The sequence below is a fragment of the Natrix helvetica genome (assembly GCF_964273705.1).
Source record: "Natrix helvetica genome assembly, chromosome: 1".
Lineage (NCBI taxonomy): Eukaryota > Metazoa > Chordata > Lepidosauria > Squamata > Natricidae > Natrix > Natrix helvetica.
In genome coordinates, this window is record NC_138548.1 from 299,705,797 (window position 1) to 299,727,918 (window position 22,122).

Sequence of the window (22,122 nt, forward strand, 5' to 3'; positions counted from 1 at the left end):
TGTCAAGTTGGTTATGTTTGTGCAATAGTGCTGACTAAGAGTTGTTTAATCCCAAGAAATCCTGGCTAGCTTTTTTATTTATTCTTGGGCCATAGCATCTTAATTCTTGATTAAAAGTAATGTTGAGGTAATTTCTTATTTTCCCTGTCATATTTTAAACAACATATCTATAGTTTGTTCCAATTGCCCAGTTGTTTGTGATCTCTTCACACTGAGTGATCCTCTGCATTGAAACAACATGTATTATTTGTTCACTTTTAAAAAATCAGCTCTGTTCTAAGTTAAGACTGGTTGGAAGTTGAAGACAATGGTTAGGAGGACAAGGAGGTTTGCTAAAATTTAATTTAAATCATCCTTTTTCCATTGCCTGTTCCTGACCTTTTACCTAGTGAGGACAGTTTTCTGATAGAAGCTAAAGTAAGTATTGTAATCAAATCAAATACAGAACAGAATGCCATAGGAACTGTGGGCAATATAATAACCTTTTGGTCATCAATAGCTTTGGATACTACTTGCATCAAAGAATCTGCTGGGGTATAGTCCCTATTGTATCTCTATATCAAGCTAAAAAGAGGAAATAAGAAAATTATAACAGAATATCCACAACAAGACAAAGCCCATTATGAACCAACTTTAAATCATAAAGATCACCTAAACTAAATTTGTGATAAACCTATCTTAGGAAGAGAAGGGGATTTCTTAGCTTGTTCATCTATCTACCATCTCAATCTTAGTTTTTGCATCACTAACTTTAGATTTGACAGTATTCTGAATTTTTGGCATGGAGGTATGGGTTTTCTGACAATATTTGCTGCTTTATTTATTTATTCTGTACGCATGGCAATGATTCTGGTTAGACAGAAGATTGAATTCTGTGTGATTACATTCCTTTCACTAGGACACATCCCAATATAAACATAATTCCTGCCTACATAATGGCAATTTTTGGATCTCTTAGAATAACTGAATCCTGAAATCAGAAGAGATCCTTCATGAAGTCCATCCCCATACTCTGAATAGAAATCCAAGTGAGGTAGCCCATCAGTACTTGAGGAGAAAAGGTTTATTATTGCAATAAAGTTTTATTATTTGGACATACCAATCTAGATTCAGACACCCCAGAAGATGTATTTTAATTACATGGTTAAATAAGTCACAATGCCTTGGATTTTATATAGTAGTGAACTATATACTAAGGTATCAGAGGAGAGCAGTATTAAAGTGACATCTATAAAGACAATGAAGATGGAAACAGCCAAATTCACTAGACTTCAACTTCAAACTGGTATACTGAAAGATACCACTAGATAGATAGATATTGATTCAAAGAAGATGAGCAAGCATGGAAAATGTATGCTGAAATTCTATACAGATACTTTTGAAGAAATTTCCTATTTACAAGAACCTCTAGTGCTAGAAGATGAAGTTAGGGCATTCTTCTGGTCATTACCAAGTCAGAAGGCTACAGGAACTCATGGAATGTCTACAGAAATATGACAAGCAACAGAAGAAATCAGTAAAGTTTCTGTCTAAACTATATCAGAAAGTCTAGAGACCTACGTAGTAGCCAACTGGAAGAAGTCAGTCTAGATACCAATACCAAAAAAGGAGACTTAATAGTGTGTGCAAACTATTATAAATTATCATCTTATGTATTCAACCTAGATGCTGAATATATATTGAGGGAAGTTGGATTAGAAGAAGATGAGTATCATTTAAAACTGAAGGGAAAAACATCAATAATCAGTACATTATGCTGATTATGCTATTTTGATAGCAGAAAATAAAAATGTTCTGGAAGCTGTAGTAATTCATTACTACTTCATTATTAAAGTCAAGGAGCACAGTGTAAAAAGGACTAATATTAAATATAAAGAGGTTCAGAGCAGTAATAACAGATACAGCAACCAGCCTTAGAATAAGATAACGATCAATTACAGAAGTGGTGAATAGCCTTTTAGAATCAATATTAATACTAAAGGAAATAGCGGTTAAGAAATATACCACAGGCTAGCACTTGGTAAAGGAACAATACACCCTTGGAAAAAAAAATCAGATGCCATGCTCTGTCTATACCTATGAATATTAGAATCATGCTGGCATTGGTTTTTTTTTGTGACACTCTATGAAACGGAATGTTGGACTTTGAATGAGAAGAACATTTTTTTTTAATTAAACAAATGCATATGGCCACCCATCTACCAAATACAAAAAGTTTTTTGAACTTTAATGTTGGAGAAGACTCAACAAACAACTAGATTACACAAGAAACCAGGAACATTTTTTTTTCATATTTTGAAGACATTATGCAAACTTAGCTTCTGGACAAGTCTGTAATGCTGGGAACGGTGGAGGGAAAGAGAAGAGGAGGACAACCAGCAGCAAGCTGGATTAATTCAATTACAATGGTAAGGAGTACATGATTAGAAGATCTGAAGGGTCAATTTGAAGAAGAAAATCTATTAATGTGGTCATTAGAGTTGACACCAATTTCTTGGCACATAATTAATCAATAAACCTTTGTTTCTTGGTTAGTTTGTGTTTGGCATTTGTTTATTCAGTTCCTCCACTGACAGAGTGAACTAGAACTATGGCTGTTTTGAAATTACCTTAGTTTTATATATTGCTATCCAAAATGTCATCTTTCCAATGTTTCATATATTTTAAAAGATTGCTCTTATGCGAAACTACAATTTACATATTTTATATGCCATTTCTCATATCTCCAAACCGAAACCAAACATTTGTTCAAGGAACTTAAATAAACCAATTGGAAATTGGTTTTCCTGATGTTCATTCCTTTATTCACAGCTGCTTTACATAAACAATGTGTGCCACAAATACTTGTTTATAAACCTACATTTTTTTGGTTCATTTTTATTCTACTCAGGTGCTCGGCTGATTTTGACACTATATGATCTTCACTGTTTCACTGCTGGATTTCAGGAGCTCAACCTTCTCCCCCCATTGCTCAGTGAGAAAGGTAATGATAGTATCCTTTGCTTTATGTTTACCTTCTGGTGTGTGCTCCTCAAGCTCTGACTGCTGCAATAAATCTTGGTACACATTGGGACCAGTGCACACATCCTGAAATTAAACACAACAAAAAATTCAAGGAGATGCAAGATCAAAATTCTATATGTACAAAATATAGAGAGGAAGATACTGAACTCTCCAATGCAATTTCCTACGATTCTCAACAACTACATGAGCAGACCTCTATATATACAACGAAAACTTTCTAACTATCTTCCCTTTACTTATGGCATCACATTGTTATCAGTGTCCTTATGTACTGTCACTCCTTGGGTCATACAATAAATAGAAAATTCCCAAATGAACATTTTAAAAAGACAAAACAAAAGGTTGTTATTGAAAAAATATTCTCATAACAAGAGAAGTTCCCATCCAAACAGGACAAAGTAGTAGACCTCCATTGGATACCTGCCAGGAGTCTTTTAAGAAAGGCAGCAAGTGGAATTACTCAATTGTGATGGAACACTTATTGAAATGGTAGTATTTTGGAGCCCTCATAAAGGACCAGGTACTATGTGCAATGGGTATCCTTACTCAGTTCTGCTGGAATTCAAATCTAGCAAGGCAAACTAGACTCTAAGTTAAGTAAGTCTGGCAAAGACAATAAGTAAACTATTACCAGTACCAACATAAGCCTGCCAGATCCCTGTCTGAGTTTAAGTCAAATAGATACTCATGGATGCATGAATGTATGGATGAGTGGAAGTTTTAGTTCAGAAAATAATCACTTGTGAACCTGCGTTTGTTTCTATGTGTACTGAGTTTTTGATAAATATAAATATAAAAAGCATCATATTTACACTCCTCTGTATGACACATACAAACATCATATTTTCCCATCTGTATAATGTCTTGCAGAAATTACTGAGAATTCAAACATCTAATGGACACATTTGGATACAATCTACTGATTAAAAAAAATACAGCTTCTGGTGGTTTGTGAATCATACTATATTTAGAATGACTTCCAACAAATATAAAGCAGATTTTTTTCTCTTACCTCTGATATTATAAATCAATCTTTACATGTGTTTCTATTCTGTTTTTTCTTTTCTAGTCTTTCTCAGTTTAATTATTAAAACTTAATTTCAAGCTCTTAAATTTTATTGAAGCAAATCAGTTGAAGCCAGAATTACAACATATGGGGTGTATAACAATTATGGGAAAGCCAAGCTAATTATGAAAGCATCTGAGATACTTTTGAACAGAGACTGCTACTTTCTTTCACAAGTGGCAATTTCTCTCCTTAGAAATTAGAAGAGAACTGAAAACAATCTACTTTCCATTTTCCTATCCAAATTAAGAATAGCTTGAGGGGAAGAAAAATAGAAACTGGGCAAAGAATGAAATTAGAAAATCATCAATTACTCCCTATTGATGAAATAGATCCATAATTTATATATTTGCTCAGGCTGTGCAGTGCTTCAGATTCAAGGCCAAAAAGTTCCTTGAAGAACACAGGGACATTTACATAACACCTAGGTGCAGCACCTTAAAGTAGCTTCATATATTCCAAGATTTCTATGGCTATTGTCTCTAGTTGCCGTGCAATTACAAGAAAACTATCGTTTACTGTAAGAAATTACAAACAAGGACTATTTATTTCTCCACATGCTCCAAAGCACATTTTTCCTCCCTCCCTCCCTCTTTCTCTCTCTTTCGCTCTCTCTGGTATTCCTCAACTTACGACCACAGTTGAGCCCAAAATGTATGTTGCTAAGTGAGAAATTTGTTAAGTGAGCTTTGCTCCATTTAAAGACTTTTATTGCCACATTTGTCAAGTGAATCACTGCATTTGTTAAGTTAGTAACACAGTTGTTAAGTGAATCTGGCTTCTCCATTGACTTTGCTTGTCAGAAGTTGCAAAAAAAGGGGATCACATGATTCTGGGACACTGCAACCGTCATAAATATGAGTCAGTTGTCAAACAACCTAATATAAATCACATGACCATAGGGATGCTGCATGGTCATAAGTGTGAAAAATGGTCATGTCACTATTTCCAGTGCTGTTGTAACTTTGAACAGTCACTAAACAAACTATTGTAAGTCGAGGACTACCTGTATGAGTACCCTTTGTATAAGAAGAGAAGTGAGAGTCTATATACTTACACCCAAGAGATCTGAAGCACCAGGTGTCAGGACATCAGAATAAAATCCACGTTCTTTCACCACTGGATATTTCTTATTGAATGTTCTGTAGGAAGCATCTGTTGGAGTTGAGCTGGTTCCTTGACTAGAGTCTGCTCTTTGGCTGTTGGGATATGGGGGATATGGACTTCTTCCCAAAGAGTTCGTCAGTTCCTTCTTGGCTTTATCCATCTTGCTTTTTGATCTCACAACACTGAGGCATATTTTACATCACACACAACAAAGTAATTGCTATGAGTATCTCTACTGTTAAAAGCAACATTTAATAATTTGACAAGACAAATGGCTAATCTACATTTTATAAATCATGGCGAGTGTTTCATTTGTGCAGACAGCGACTTGTAGAATTAGTCTCTTGGAAGCCAGAACTAAGAATTGACAACTTCCCACAATATTCCAGGTGGATGGGGTCAGTTTCAATTAATCTTCGATAATAAGGGCACACATTTCAGTGGATTCTTTCTGGGAAAAATAGCATCTAAAAGAAAACTACAGAAAAAATACTCCCACAAAATAAAAATAAGCTGCAGTTATATATGTAATTTTGTCACATACATTAACATGAAAGTATAACAATCTCATTATGTATATACATAACTTGAATGAAAAGGAGACTATAGTGCTTACCAATATGCAATATAGTACTGCAGTAGTAGTAGGCAGAAACCAAAATAGAAACTTAGAACCTATGTGTCTACAAGAACATTCCTGATGCACTGAGTGCCGAGAATGCAAATGGTATACATCTATATGACTGCAGGAATACGTTATGTGACTCCTTTGATACATTAATTAATTATTAATTAAATAAAAAATACTATGTATGGCATCTTGGGTCCTGAATGTATTAACTGATGTCTATATTCAACATGATACATCCAGTAACTGAAGATGCCATGAACAGTAATCCTTCTTTAATTTTTCAACCTAACAACTCTCAAATCAAATAAATCTTTACTATTGTCACCCATTTTAGGTAAGCCAGGTCAGGAAACAGACTCCTCAAGAATGACTAGAAGTTTACTGATCTAAAATGTAGTAACAGAATGTCAAAAGTCTGGTTTTGTTTTCCTTTATCTACCTCCTACATCCCAGGGAAACATTTTGAATCTCTTTTTAGTGTTTTATTTTTTTGTAACAGTCATAATATTGTCTTCTCAAACTCATCTCCCTGGGTTTCCGCAATGATGATAATTGACCACCACAGTCCTGTGAGTTAAGTTGGATATAAAGACAGTGATTAGTCCAAAGTCATTTCATGGTGATGGATGGAGTAGAACTTGTGTTTCCTGACTCCTAGTCTAGCATGTTAATCGTTACACTGCAGGAGATCTCCTTCAGATTCCCTGAATCACCACACTTTTATTTATTTGTTTGTTTGTTTATAATGAAATAGAAACCACCATGTTGCAAGCAATCTTTACCATTCTGTTTATAAGAATCTTTTTCTGTGTTTCATACTGCATAGGCTACATAGGAATTTCTTATGAAGTGAAAATTGTGATTAGCTAAAACATACTGCTTTGTTTAAGTGTCCAGTTATCCACAGAAAGACAAAGGTAAACCAAAATTATAGAGAACACCTAAGAGACTAGAAGGTGGAGTTCAGCTTGTTTATATAATCCTTATATTTTATACTCAATTCAATTTAGAAAACTGATGTCTATTCATCTACATCTAGAATCATACCTGACTTACTACGCTAACCTCAAAAAAGGATAGAGTCAAACCTGATCATCCCAAAGGTGGATGGATAGATATGACATCATCTATCTTCAGTCTACAACAGTCTTTTCAGCAGTTCCAAAAAGGCTCCACATTAATTTGCACTACTCAGGTGACGCTGAGGACATAGATAAACCTCCAAGCGGCCTCAACGACTCTCTAAAAGAATGCAAGTGACTGGCTGTCTACAAAGAATATAAATCCTTCCATTCCCCACTAACCCGTCAGAGCTGAAGAAGCTTCTTGGATGAGAAGTGAAATGTCTTCGAAGAAAAACAAGAAACTCCAGTCGCCTCTTGAAAAAAAGCACCTTTGGAACAACCATGACCCGGATGGCTGACAATCTCTATATACATCAAATATGATCAGTACTTAGGCAGGAAAACCTTAAGAAATGCTAGGGATGATGATTGGACTGGAAAGTAACAAGAAAAATGTATATATAAATTTGTTTAATAAATAATAATCTATATAAATAAAAATGTAGTGTTTGTTCAAAATCTCGAATCTCCGAAAGTTCTTCACCGATTGCTTTGAAATTTTGACACAACATTGCATTTGAATACGCGCATGTTTTTATATACATATACTATATAGATGTCACACCTGTGACATGTAAAAATATGCTTTTCTCCCCTCTCCTCCCGCCGGGCCTTTGCTGTCTGAGGCAGGGTGGCACCTGCACCATCCCTCGGCCGCCTCCCCTCGCCCTTAAGCCAGCCTCCCCCCACCCAGCCCAGTGAAGCACCAGAGGAGGCGGAGCATCTCCTCAGCCTGGCTGGCCGCGTGCACTCTCCACCACCCCCTCACAGCAAGCCAGCTACGGCCTCGCCAAGGCGGCTCTGATGGGGGACGATGGTGGCAGTGTCAGCCTGAGGCGCAGTGGGGCTGGGGCGCCCGCTGGGTGCCCCGTGTGGCAGCGGCTGCAGCAGCAGCAGCATCTCTAGATGGGGCTGTGGCTGGCAGGGGCTGCCTCGCGTCCTTCCTCCTCCTCCTCATCCTGCTCCTCAGGGGATGCCAGCTGCCTCCTCTCGCCACCGCCTCTGAGGGAAGCTGGGTCGGGGCGGCGGCCACCTTCTCCTCCTCTCCTCCTCAGCCTGGCTGGGGCGGTGCCTGAGGGAGGTGTCATCATCATCGGTGGCGGCATCAGGCGTTCCGCTGGCCCCAATGCAGCAGCAGCCACAGCACCCTGACTCAGCGGCGGAGGTGTGGGAGAGGAAGAAGATGGCGCAGCCCGCGATGCTGCCTTGGGGGGCCAGCAGCAGCAGCAGCAGCACCGGCTTGGATGACTTCCCGCCCGACCTGCTGGCCCAGCCGACGCCGCCTCCCCCGGCCTCCAATGCCCCCTCCATCTCTGTCTCCTCCTTTCCTCCTGGGGCATCTCTGCCACAGAACCTGGCACTGCTCTCGCAGGGAGGAGGAGGCGTCGGGGGTCCGGCAGGTGGCCAGTTAAAGAAGAAGAGCGGCTTCCAGATCACCACTGTGACCCCAGCGCAAATCTTAGCCAGCCTCAGGCTCCAACAACAGCATCGCCGAAGACACAGAGAGCTACGATAACCTGGACAAGTCGCACACCGAGGACTTCTCCTCCTCCGAGATCCTGGACATCTCACTCTCCCGGGCCACCGACTTGGGGGAGCCCAAGCACAGCTCCTCCGAGGAGACGCTCAACAACTTCCATGAGGCCAACAGCCCCGATGCCGTCTCCCCCAACCAGCCTCGCCCAGCCCAGCAGCCCCGAGGCCTGACCAACAGCAGCACCCACCTGCCGCCCCACTATGCCCACGGGAGACACCCCCAGCCTCCCTCACACGCTGGGGTCCGGCGGGGCCCCATCCAGCCCATCATTCCAGAGGCTGTCCGTCGCAGGAAGCTTTGAGGGCGCCAGGCCGGGGCTTGCGGGAGCGTCCTACATGGCTGCTCTTGCAGGGGCCACCAGGGCTCACTTCCATGCCTCTGCCGGGGGAGCCGTGGCCAGTGCAGCGAGTGGCAGGGCCCACCAGGTGGGCAAGACCCTCGCAAACCTTGCCACTGCTGGTAACGGCATGGCCCTGCCCGGAGGGAACTACCCTGAGAATGTTTCTTTCTTTGCATGTTTTTGGTAAATGTGCCTGGTCCAACGTCTTTCCAGCAATTGAAAATTGTTTCTCACATGGACAATTATATGTTGCATGTTCTAGAGTCAGCAAACCAGACAATCTCTATATCTGCATAGACAATGGAACAACAAAAAATATTGTATACCCACAAGCATTGTGAAATTAAACATATTAGAAACTTGCGCTTTCTCTTTTCTTTCTTTTTCATTTAACCAGACTGGGCCACAGCAACACGTGGCCAGGTACAGCTAGTAAAGAAATAAAAAAGAAAGTCCTCGAAAAAGCAGTGACAAATTACTCTTATAATACTGCCAAGGAAATAGCATGGACATGTCCAAAAATCAAGCGTGAGCTAGGCTTTATCTACAATTCTTCTTATAGTCTACATAACAGCCTTTTTCATCCCATTTCAGTCATTATTCATAACACTGTGTAATCAAAAACTACGTCTTAAGAGGTTTATCCCCAATGAGAGTTTCCAATAAGCATTTTATAATTTGTGGCAGGTATTCTTTTATGAGAAGATATTCTGCATTAGCTATATAATTATATATAGTTATATAGAACTGGCCATGGTTGCTTTCAAAATTCCATTTCTTCTGGCCTATGATACAGTATTCCCTATTCTATTCTACCACTTTCTTTTTTGCCTAGCTTAGTTTTTACTAGCTCTCTGGATATTTTAAAATGCTTCTACCCTTTGTGCTTCTTAAAATAGAGATGGTAGGGATTTGAATCATGGATTTTCTGATTTTAAAAAAATCTTCAGCATTCTAAGTAGAAGGGGAAAAAAGTTAAAAGTCTGCTTTTGGTGTTGGTTAACTAAGACTTACAAAATGACCCAAAATGTTATATCAGAAATATTAATAGAGTCAGAAATTAATAACTACTCTATCAATAGTGTCAGCAATGATATCTGATTTATATGGACAGATTATGTCCAAAAGATGTTAACGAGGGAATAACAGATGTGGAGCAAATTTTGTTTGACAAGACAGAGAAAGTAGTGTACTCAAAGTGCAACTACAAATAATAGATCAAGAGAATGATTTAGAAAAGTACGCTTTATTGGATATACAAAAAAAAAAACCTGGCTGAAGTTTAAAGACTAAAGGGGAAATACAGATGAAATGTTTTCTTATTGGATCTAGAGAAGTGGCTTGTTAAAGCCTTGAAGAAATCTGAGTAATAGGATAAAGAAGAACTGAAGAGAAACCAAATCCTACAATACTTCAATGGACTAAAGATTAAGACTTAGAAGTAAAAGAAAGGAATATAAAGCTGGTTTATTCGGTCACAGTGGTAGTTGAAATAACTTTTTTTTTTTGCAAAGTACTGGCAAGTCTTTACAGACTTTCTGCTGAAAACAAATATTGGAAAGTTGGTGTTTATTGGATTTGCTTATAAGGAGAAGAGATATGGGATGAAGATATATCTGTTTGTAAACTTATAGGGATGAAAGATTACTAAATTTGTTTATATTTGTTGTAATGAAAGTTGGAAATCATCTATGTATTTCTTTTTTTTCCTTCATAATATCTTTTCTGTTCTTTTTTTCTTTTTTACTTGCATTTTTTCCTTACTATTCTTTTTTAAGTTTAATTTTTATTAGTTTTTACTACTGTAATCAAAATCCGTGATAAAATTATATACTAAAATTTAATTTATATCTATCATTTGGTTCAACATTCACTTAATTCAAGAGATCTTTTTAAAGCTCTTGTCACATTTGGAATGCATCACTACAATATTCTGGAGCACATTCTGCCCAGTGGTGAAATTCAATTTTTTTTAACTACCGGTTCTGTGGGCGTGGCTTGGTGGGCGTGGCAGGGGAAGGATGCTGCAAAATCTCCAGTCCAACCCCACTCTGGGGCCAGCCAGAGGTGGTATTTGCCAGTTCTCCGAACTATTCAAAATTTCCACTACCGGTTCTCCAGAACCTCCTGAATTTCACCCATGATTTTGCCCCTTCTGAATATGCATGATGATACTGCACCTACATATATGAGGGATGAAGCCAGCAGAGGGATTCACTTACCTTCCTAACCAGTTCGTAAATGTGACCATGCACGTGTAATGAGCATCTGCGCATGTGCACTGCCTGCTGCGCAGGTCACACATTACGTTGGGGCAGGTTGGCAGAGCCTTCCGCAGCTGCCGCTACCAGGTCACACGAACCGGAGAGAACAAGATGAATACGACCTCTGGATGAAGCCTATATTTAGAACCTTTAGAACCAATGGACACTATGGCCTAATACTGTAGTGATTTTACAAAGAACACTGTGGCCAGATAGTGATTTTATGAACAAATATAGGGGGTTTTTTTGTCATTGTTTTCTAGTATGTTAGATATTTTACTTGATATAAAGAGGGAAACCTTCCCAAACGACCCTACCCTTGTCTTCTTGCATCTAGGAATGACTGTAACCCATTAATTTTATCCATTACAGCAAGTTTCAGTTATACTCACTATATCTATTTTGTTCAAAATCCAATTTCTGGTCTTAGAAGCTGGTAGCACTAACACGGAAACACCAGTATGTCACATATTTTTCACATTTTAGCGTGAGCCATTTTCACAGCATTTTTGTCTCCCTTTCATCTCCAGATCGACACAATCACTCATCAACCTACTTCCAGCACTGATCTCTGGTAGTGTGAAATATCTGTACCTGAACCAAATGTTGTCTAGCAACTGTTTGTATTCCCTTAAGAATTGGTTTAAAAATTACTCCGTCGGGTTTTTTGCACCAGGAATTGTTTCCATCTTAAGTTTGAGTAGATGTCTTTTCTATAAGTTTTGCTTGTGCTAAAAACATTCTCCAGTGATCGTGGACCCCCACATACACCCTGCCACCCATGCATGCATGGCAGAGACCCAATGACTAGCTGGCTGGTGGGAGGCATGTGCACATGTGCAGTGGAGCTGAACTAGAGTGATGGCTCGCATGCCCACAGAGAGGGCACTGCGTGCCACCTGGGGCACACGTGCAATAGGTTCACCATCACGGTTCTATATAGTATCCTAATAAACAAAAAAGCATTAAAAAGGCTTAGCGAGTACAAGCACATCATTTAAAATGCTGAATTGTTCATACCATTTGCTTTAATAGAAACTAACCAGAATTAGATTCTCCTTTCAACATCAATATTTCACAATGCATTAAATGATTGACCATGAACAATAATTATATAACAATATTGTAACTCAAAAGGAAACAAATTTATTGTTCCCATAACACAGATAAGCTTTTCCACATAAACCGTACAACGTTAAAATAAAATTTGTGTTTAAAGTCTTTATGGTATCACACAAGTGAAACATTTCATTTCTGCTTCTTTGGCAATTAAAATAAATGAAGAAACTTACTGCAGAATTCTTTTTGTTTAGTTGTCTAATAGCTGTCCCCCCCACCCCTTGGGTGATTTCATCACAATTTCTATTCAACTGCCAAGTAAAATACAAGTACAAGCAATTATTATCAGCTTGAGATCCAAGCTAGATAAAGATGCTTATGTAAATGATGGTATTAATTAAATGCTGCCTTCAGCGTTCTGGCAAGAGGCTAATGCAGCCTTTTGTTTTGCAACATTTTGCCTCCAGAGCTATTCCTTGTGTGCCCAACCTAACCTCTCGCAGCAAGATCTTTCCCGATTGGCTACTGCTATCACACATGAATGGTTGTGCCATAGTGGGATGGCATCAGCAAATAAAGGTTGGTGACCAGTGACCAAGCAGATGTTGTATTATAATTACGAAGGTGAAAAGGCAATAAAAAGAAATCAAAGCATGAGCAAAATCTACATACCTTAGAGTTGTCAAGCTAATCTGTTCTATGTGTGATCAGCAAGTTCCATATTTAGGCTACAACTTATCTTCATGTAAGAAAAAAAATAAAATTACAATGTTGTGTTGGAAAAGAGATAATATATTGTTTTGCTATTCTTTTATGTTGCAGAAAATAACTCCGAACACTCATCTGTTATAGAAAGAAAAAGAATATGGCCTTTATAGATCTGGGATAAAAATGATAGAGTACTTATGAAATGGCAGGCCATTGTTATGAGGAATCACATCTTCCTTTGTTTCTCTTTTTTCTTACACTTCGCTGAATAAATAATATAAAACAGAGGAATGACCAAATAGGACAATAGCTAAATGAATGTGAAAACATAACATTTAAAAACAAATTACAAGAGGGGGACTATCTCATTTATCTGTAGCAATGCCTCAGGTAAACTATGGCACTTCCCGTTCCATCCTATATCCATTATCGCAAGTGAAATTACCGAATATAATGGATGGAAATAATGCTGTTCCCAACACAAGATTCTGAAACTGGAAAGACTATATATGATCAGGAAGAAAGAAGCATGGATTTCATTTAAAGAAATCAGTTATGCATTCCCTCCACTACATACTCATTACTCAGAAAAAAAACCCCTTTCCATTTCATTTTTTTAAATAAATGTTTCCCAAACTTGTAATAGTGAAGTATGCTTGCTTTCTAAATTAGAACTGGAAATACACTTCAATCTTCTGTCTAAAAATACATATTTTAGGCCATTTAAGAATAAGCACTATCTATAAGACTCAAACCCACGAGGAAGGTACCTGATATTAAATCAGATCACTGATCCATCTAACTCATATTGCCTTGACTGTAGCATTTAGATAAGGGTTTCTGAGCCTAGCTCAATATGCCACAGATTGACCTAAGGACTTTTTACATGCAAATAGGTGCCCGTATTCCTGCTAAATGTTTCTGCTTAAATCACTGTTTTAAGCATGCCACCTGCTTAGAAAATTGGCCTAAAGCAATGATTTATTCAGAGATTGAGTGAATAACCTCTTCCGAGGACTGGCTATCCAGTTCCCATTCAGGGGGCCAGTACACAGTCTGGCAGTTACTGTTATAATCAATTCAGTCTAATGCAGAGTAAATATCAAAATGTGAAGAGGATAAGCAGACAGGTAGAAGCTGTGATATCTGACTGAGAAGTAAAAGACATTTTGAAACTGCAGTCCTGACTCCTGCATGATATGTGAATTACTGTTTTTCATCTCTATTGGAAGTCAACTCTGTAGCCTAATGACAACACTGCCAATATCAAAACAATTTGCTATTTCAATGCTGATCTAATCACATGTGAAGAAAATAGGGCAATTTTATTTAGGAAATTCTCCATTATCCATCAGAACTTTGTGTTGGTGAATGTGAGTGTCTAGAAGTAAATTTTCAAGTCTGTTATTTTTGTACAGGTTTTAAATAAAATGATGTGGCCTGAAAGATATACTGATCCACATACATTGGACTATGCTGATCCTGTATGCAAGACTACAAACAACAGAACAACTCTCAAGTTCAACCAGGTATTCCAGTGGATGCTAATAAAAATTAGAATCTAAAATGCAAATCACATATCATGATGCCTGCTTCAGATTAGGTTTAGAAATACAACAAAGTACACAAAATATGCTGATAAACTCTAAAATGAACAAAAGAAAGAATAGCAGGTTTTTTTAGCATTCACTGTAGAATATAGAAGGTAGAGGGAGGAATTATGACTCAATTTTAGATCATCCACTTACCATGTAGTAAGTTCAGCAGGTGTGAAAAACCCCTCTGCCTAAGACTCTGGTGAACTAATTTCAGGTTAAAGAAAGCATGAGACCAAAAGGACCTGTGCACTAATCCAAATTTGGGATCAGCAGTGAGTATGCTGGCTGGAGAGGAAATGGTGGTATTCAATAAAGTAGCAGTGTCGCTGGGCATCACATCATTCTTGGTACTGATTTTGTGTGGTTTCTCTATATATTGCTTTGTTTGATGGTATGGGTTGTGGTTTTATAGATTGTAAGAGAGGCTGATTGTTCCCTTGAAGTCATTCCTGGACCTCCCCACTCTGGACAATTTTTATCCAGTTTCCCAGCTTCTTTTTGTAATTGAGGAGGAGATGGCTCTGATACTCCAGAGGATCCTGGATGAAGTACATTATCTGGACCCTTTTCACTCAGGATTCAGACACTGATACAGAACAAAAAATGTCTCTTATATGATCTTTAGCCTCTCCGTGGTTTTCAATACCATTGACCATGGTATTCTTTTGGGCCAATAGGGAAATTTTGGTGGGTGGCACAGTTTTGTTCTGGTTCACTTCCTTCTCCAAGGTGACTGACAAAATTTCCACCTGTCGGTTGCAAAAGGCAACACTGCTTGGATCCACACATATTCTATGCTGATACAGTATGCATACTAGCTCTTGAAATGAACTCAAATGTGTATGTGTATAGCACCTCAAAAATTAACTTGAATGTACCAGATGGCCTTTTAGGCTGTTGCCTATATTTAAAGCACAGAGGTGATCCCATTGCCCTTACTCTTGGCAGTAGCAATCCCAACCTGGACACCACTATCCCTTGTGAGTGAGGCAATCATAACAAGCTCAACATCGTCCTTCCTGCAGATGACTTCATAGAAAGCATTTGAATCAGCAAACCTTACTCCACCTAATACCCCTGCAAGCCTTGCAGAGACATTCTCAAATCCTCCCATTTCAGATTTGCTATGGACATTTCACCCCTCTTGAAAGTACAAACGGAAGTGGCTGAGCATGCCTCATTTAGTTGGTTCATTTATTAATAGTTAAGACTTCGATCCAGATACAATTTGGTCCAATTTGCCATTATCTTACATATATTCTCAGATCCTTTCCAAGAATTTTCCTGGGGCTCTTCCTACTGTTGCCACCCTTTTGTGCCTGCCTTTCCTTAGCTCCCTCTGGTACCATTAATAAACAATTCGTATCTCAGTGTAAAAGTGTGTCTGATCCCCATTATTAAAGAATGTTTTGAGTAATTTCTCTTACAAGTGTCATGGGCAAAAAGATTGTCATCACTTTCCAAAGTCACTGGAGGTCAAGCAATGTAAAAAATTAATACATGAATGAATAATAAGGGAATAATAACTTTGTAATATTGTGGGATATTGACAAATCCATTCAGATCAGAATGAAAAAAGGATCTGATGCTGTGGCATTTCTAAGGTGTTATCAACTATATAGTCATTGACTGCTGGAAGTTTCGTGTGAAAATGGAATATAAGTGCAATCAGTAAGTATTTTTTAATAAGAGGAATTGCTTAATGAAACAGAATATCGAGTATATTTATTTATCTAAAGATTTCCCCATCATTATCTTCATTTACTCTTTTGCTTCAGCTTGTTTTCTTCTGCTACTAAAAGTTAAATCCTTGAAGAACAAGTTTCCTACAGAGAATATTGTTTTTATTAGCTGTTTAATGCTGGGCCCATATCTATTTTCGTAGCTGCACAGCATGACAGATTGTTATCAGCTAAGATCCATGGACTCTTGATGAATCATGGTTAGACTCTTTTATGCCTGTTGAACTGCTACCATGGAACATTAATGTAAACTGACCTACTGTGTCTGCTTTGATGTGCCAGCAGTGTTCCCTTGAGGTCATAAGAAAGGCCAAAAAAACTGCACTAACTCTTCACCTTTGAAAACTTAAGCTTTATGCCTGTTCTACTGAGAAGGATGCTCAAGGGACATAAGCACCATCTATATCCTTTTTAGTGAACAACTTGCATGACAATTCAATCTGTAGGGGGAAAAAACATCCATAAAAGAATAACAAAATGCTTTTCAAATTCAATCTTCTTCCTTCCAATCTATTCTATCAGCATTAGCTGCTTTTATAAAATTGTGTCCATTTAGTCTCTGATGCTAAATGAGGTGAATATTTGCTGAGAAATGTAGCCAACTTGGAAACACACAATTTTTGTCTCGTTGGATTACTCTCATTAATAGCGCCTCCATATCTTTTTACTCTGGAAAATTTTATTCCCTGTACTGTCAGTGCTATTAAACATTTTCTGCCTATGACTGAATATTATCCCAGTAGATTGGGCAAATCAGACTTGTGTGTGTTTGCTAAAGACATGCTCTTTGTTTTAACTATATTAATTACTTTGTCAATAAATAGTGGCAACACTGCTTTTCTCTGCATTCCATTGCTTTGTTTTATTTGAACCCGGCTCTGAAATCAATCAAATCAGACGACAAAAGGTTTCAAGTAGTGGAGAACAGAAAAGAGTTGCTCTTGGTCCTATGAATTCTATTAAAGGTCAAAATAAACACTTCCATCACCAACTCAATACTTTAGCAAACAAATATAAATCTGATTCATTGGTGAGGACAATATTGCCTTATTTTATGCTTTAAATGTACATCTGATGCATATGTTTATATTCAGAATAAACTACCCTAAAGTGACAATCTCTGTGAGAAAGGGAACAAGAAATATGGGGTGGTTGACTGATAAGTAACTCTGCCTAGAATGGAAACAACCTAGTCATTCAAGGCCAGCTGTTGTTCCCCCCACTTTCTATAGAATGGATAAACAGCTAATTGTTTGTTCTTTCTTGTTATAAAAGGGTATAAGATGCTGAGCTTTCAGCCAGTAAATGGGCTGTTATTGTATTAAACATTAGTTTTGGATCTCTATAAAATTTATTTGTTATTCTAGGGCAGTGTTTCCTTCTGCAAAGGAATGAAGTTTTGAATTTGCCAACTAACTCTCTTACTTTAAGAAAAGGAAGAGAAAGAAAGTTTCTCTTTTCCTTGTCAACAACTGAGGTGAAAACAGATTTTCTATATTCCCAAAGTATTTGAAACATACTTCATAGATCCAGAAACCAAAATATAGGAATCTATAAAACACTAAATAAGATACAGATGTTTTATACTCAATCCAATCACGCAATGTCTTGTTTGATTCTTTCGTTTCCCCCAGAATTAAACCTACAATAATGTGGGAGAAGAGCAAAGTTTTAAAATAATAAATCGTTGTTTTCATGCAATATTACTGACTTGATTAATTAATAGTCAAGAGATAAATATATTGTTGAAATAAATGAACAAATATCTCAAAGGTGCTTTTTTCAAAAGGCAACTAGATTGGGTTTTTTTTTCCTTGAGAAAGAAGAAAATGTTTTGCTTCTCATCCAAGAAGCTTCATCAGCTCTAATAGTAGTGAAATGAAAGGATAGTACTGACAGTTCAGACTGGATAGCGGGGGGGGGGGGGATGTAAGTATATGTTCTGATAGGATAATGCGGGATGTAAGGATGAACAGAAATAGAATCCTTCTTTCACACACACATACCATTCTATCAGAACCTGTCTAGCTGGATCCAGCTATCAATAAGTCCTGGGATAGCCGGATATTATTGTTTGATGTGATGAAATTATCATTATGGGATGTAAGCTCTTCAAACTTGCAATTGACTGATGGTTATTATATTTTATGTTCATATTATTCCCCTCAGTTGGCAAAACATCTAAACATACCACAAACCTCCCACACAACTAACAAAATAATCTTTAAACTTAAAGAGAAAAAAAAAGGAAGATTAGTTACAAAAGCTCCCCTAACAAACTAAGAAAAAATTATATATTATCAATATATAATTATATAATATCAATAGTCCATGGTTTATTTACATATGATACACTATGTAATGATCAATAACAAATATTATAAAATATCACAAAATCTGATATTCTAATACCCCAGACTAGCTTATCTATCCTATTGCTGAGTGCATTATCATGATATACTACCAGCTACACAACATCTTGAAATATATATGTTCTGGATATGCACAGAATATTCTATATTAGAATTGTTTAATAATACTAAGAGAAAATGAAATGTGGAAATGCTGATACAACATAAGCCTAAATATGTGCTGAGAAGACTAACTATAATTTGAGTTTCTTAGTCAAACCCAGAATTCACACTGGAAACATTAAACTTCGCCATGCTATATTCTTCTTACTCGTTGGCACAAGCTTTTGATCTATTGGTTTTTCTTTGATGTAATATTTCAACTAAGTATAAAACTATAAATTGTTTAATGAGGTTCAAAATGATTCAATCATTATCTCAAAGAAAGAAAAAATACTTTTAAATTCAGTTGTGAATAACTAAAAAGGTTAAAGGACAGCAACAAATTAGTGTTTTTGTTTGCAAATGCATCCTTACTGCATCTTTGCTTATCTCAGGAATAAGCAAAATGTGTCTGATTTTAGAAAAGTGCCCCGAAGTTCAAATCCTGCAAAACACAGCACATTGTTTTTTGTATCCCTTTTTCCAAAATCGTGCCTTAAACAGACAGATGAAAGATTTTACAGACTTTATTTATATATATGTATGATACAATGCTGATTTATACGTGTTTTGGACTCTGCTTTTTACATCAGTTTCAAAATGATTTCAAGTGCTCCTGCTACCACTATCAGTGGTAAAGCATATGGAAAGTATCAAAAAGAGTTTTGGATTTGATCACCTCCTTTTAGTTTTCAAAGATGGAAGATATAGCCAGGATGGGCATGGATTGTAGGACCTGATGTCTAAAAAACTGTATGGTGCAACAAGACCCAAGTTGTTATAAGGCTTACTGTTGCAACCTCTTGGACACTTCTCTGCCTTATCATTGTGTTGTGTAAAAAAATATTGAGCACTCTAACAATATTGAGATTCATGATTATGGCATTTAATTTAAGAAAGGCTAGATTTGTGGAGGGTATAGGGAATACCTTTGAAGGCTTGAGAGGAAGAGCCACTACCAAGGCAACAGCCAGAGAAGTGGTGTGTAAGCCAAGAAACTAATTTGCAAAAACATCTCAAACAAGACCTTCACATGAAGATAAAGTGTGGGGCGTGGTGGGGGAAGGAGACACATTCAGCCTCGTAAGATTCTGTTAGTATAGTCCAGACCTATATGGCATTTGTTTTTTAGTCTGGTCTATCTTGTGGGGCAGACAAGATTGTTCCTGTTTTTTGCTGATCAGTTACAGTTAGAGAAGTGGCTAGTATGGTTATTTGCAAATGATTCGGGAGCATTTATGTTAGAATACACCTATAAACTAAAAATGGGCATAAATATCACATGACTGTTTTAACAGGGCACTTTTGATGCCCTGTTTTAAACTATTTTAACTGTTTAATTTATTGTTATTTATTTTAATCTAGTGGCTTTTTATTTGAATCTTATTTGTTAAACACTGATGTCACCTCCTCCATGCCACATCTGTATATCTGTTTTGATTGTACGTCGCCCCGAGTCCCTTTGCGGAGAGGGGGCGACTGATAAGTCAAATAAAATAAAATAAATAAATAAATAAATAATTTTATGCCTGTTTCCTTTCAGTTCTGTAGACAATGTTACACGTCTCAGAGGACCGTGTGGCAGACAAGAAAAGACTTGGGAAAAGTGTACAAAAATAGACTGAAAGGAAAAGCATATCTAAAACAATTATGTAATCAAGAGTCTGAATAAAGAACCTATTAAGAAAAAATAATAATTGTTAAGTAAGATCCTGTAATATTATATAAGCATATATATTTTCTTGGATTTTGAGGCAACTTGATTCCAAAAAAAAAACCTCTGGAGACTTATACTATTTAAAAGAATACATAATTTAAAAAGAAACATGACTGACTGACAAAGTCACTAAAAACATCCAGATAACATAAACACGCGGAAGGACATTTTTGCATGCTATAAACTTGCTATCAAGCTTGACAAGGAGATGCACTTTGACTGTGCTGCTTGGGAGCTCCATTTCAATTGTGGTTTCTTTTTCAAATTTACCAGGAGAAAAGTATACCTTATCCCATAAGCTAAAGGTACTTTGGATAAATACTTCCTTACATGCATAAGCATTATGTTGGAACAATTAAAAGCTGCACATAGCCTATAGGCTTCTAAAGTTTCTGCAGATGCATATGTCAACGCATTTAGGGAATCAACTAAGGAGCTAAGCAGCAGATATGATTTAATATCAAGAAGTGAGAAAATACATTTACAAAACACAGACTCACATTTGCAATAGATTTGACACATATAATGCAGCAGTTACCTTGAGAAATTATATGAAAGTACTCAAGAAGAAAGTCACCTAATGGCTGCAATGTTAGCATTTCTACAGAGATTTAATTATATGTGTTCATCAGCAAGCCTGTTTGATCTAGTGGTTAAGGCACCAGACTAGAAGCTGGGAGACCATAAGTTCTATTCCTGCCTGAGCCATGAAAGCCAGCTGAGGACTTTGTACCAGTCACTCTCTCTTAGCCCAATTCACCTCACAGTGTTTTTGTTGTTGTTGTTGTTGTTGTTGTTGTTGTGAGGAAAATAAGAGGAGGAAGGAGCATTAAGTATGCTTTGTTTATGGCAGGAAAATAAATAAATAATCAAACGAACACTACCTATTTATATTTGAACAATGGATTGAACTTGTTAGAAGAATTGTTAGAAGATGAGGATGCATCTCATACAGAACATGAACAACCATAGAAAGGAGAAAAGTCTGAAGGGAATAAAAAGACAACAGAAAGTGAAGATAATGAGTTCATGTTCTAGATTCCAAAGAGAAAGAAATTGTGTTCATGGATACTAAGTAGACATTCTGGGACTGGACAGAACTTCACAGCAAAGTATATTAAATTCATCAAAGAAAGAATAAAAAATTATATCTGGAAAAGAACTAGACATAGTAAACCGCTACATATACCCTGGCCAACAGATCTCAGTGGAAGGTGATTCAATAAAAGAAATTGATTGGTGTGTTAAATGTGGTCAGCAGGCATTCGGCAAACTAAGCACAATTTTCAAGAACAACCTCCCCCTATGCCTGAAAAGTTTTCAATCAGTGTGTGCTACCTACTCTCACATATCCTGGCAAAACATGAATACTAAACTCACAATCAATTTAAAAAAGCTATAAGTGGCACAAAGAGCCACAGAAAGATACATGCTTGACATTACAAGGCAAGATAGAAAGACCTGCACATGGATTAGAGCACAAATGAAAATATAGTATATCATCAAAAGAGTAAAAGAATTGAAATGGAAATGGTCACATACCAAGAACTGATGGCAGGTGGACCAAGGCAGTCATAGAATGGATCCCGCTTGATAAAAAGCACCCACAACTAAAATAAGGTGGATCAACGATGACATGAGCAAGTATTGTGGACCCAATTGGCAAAAGAAAGCTCAGGATTGTATTGACTG

The 22,122-nt window shown here is 37.3% G+C and overlaps 1 protein-coding gene across 1 annotated transcript in view; it reads right to left on the reverse strand.

Moving 5' to 3' along the window:
* DNAH1 (dynein axonemal heavy chain 1) overlaps positions 1–22,122 on the reverse strand; it is a 201,851-nt gene that overhangs the window by 171,176 nt on the left and 8,553 nt on the right. Inside the window, exons 2-3 of the mRNA XM_081935349.1 lie at positions 5,148–5,379; positions 3,015–3,087 (exon numbers count right to left, since the gene is read on the reverse strand). Coding sequence (XP_081791475.1) covers positions 3,015–3,087; positions 5,148–5,357 — 283 coding nt within the window. The 5' untranslated portion in view covers positions 5,358–5,379. The remainder of the gene's footprint in view (positions 1–3,014; positions 3,088–5,147; positions 5,380–22,122) is intronic.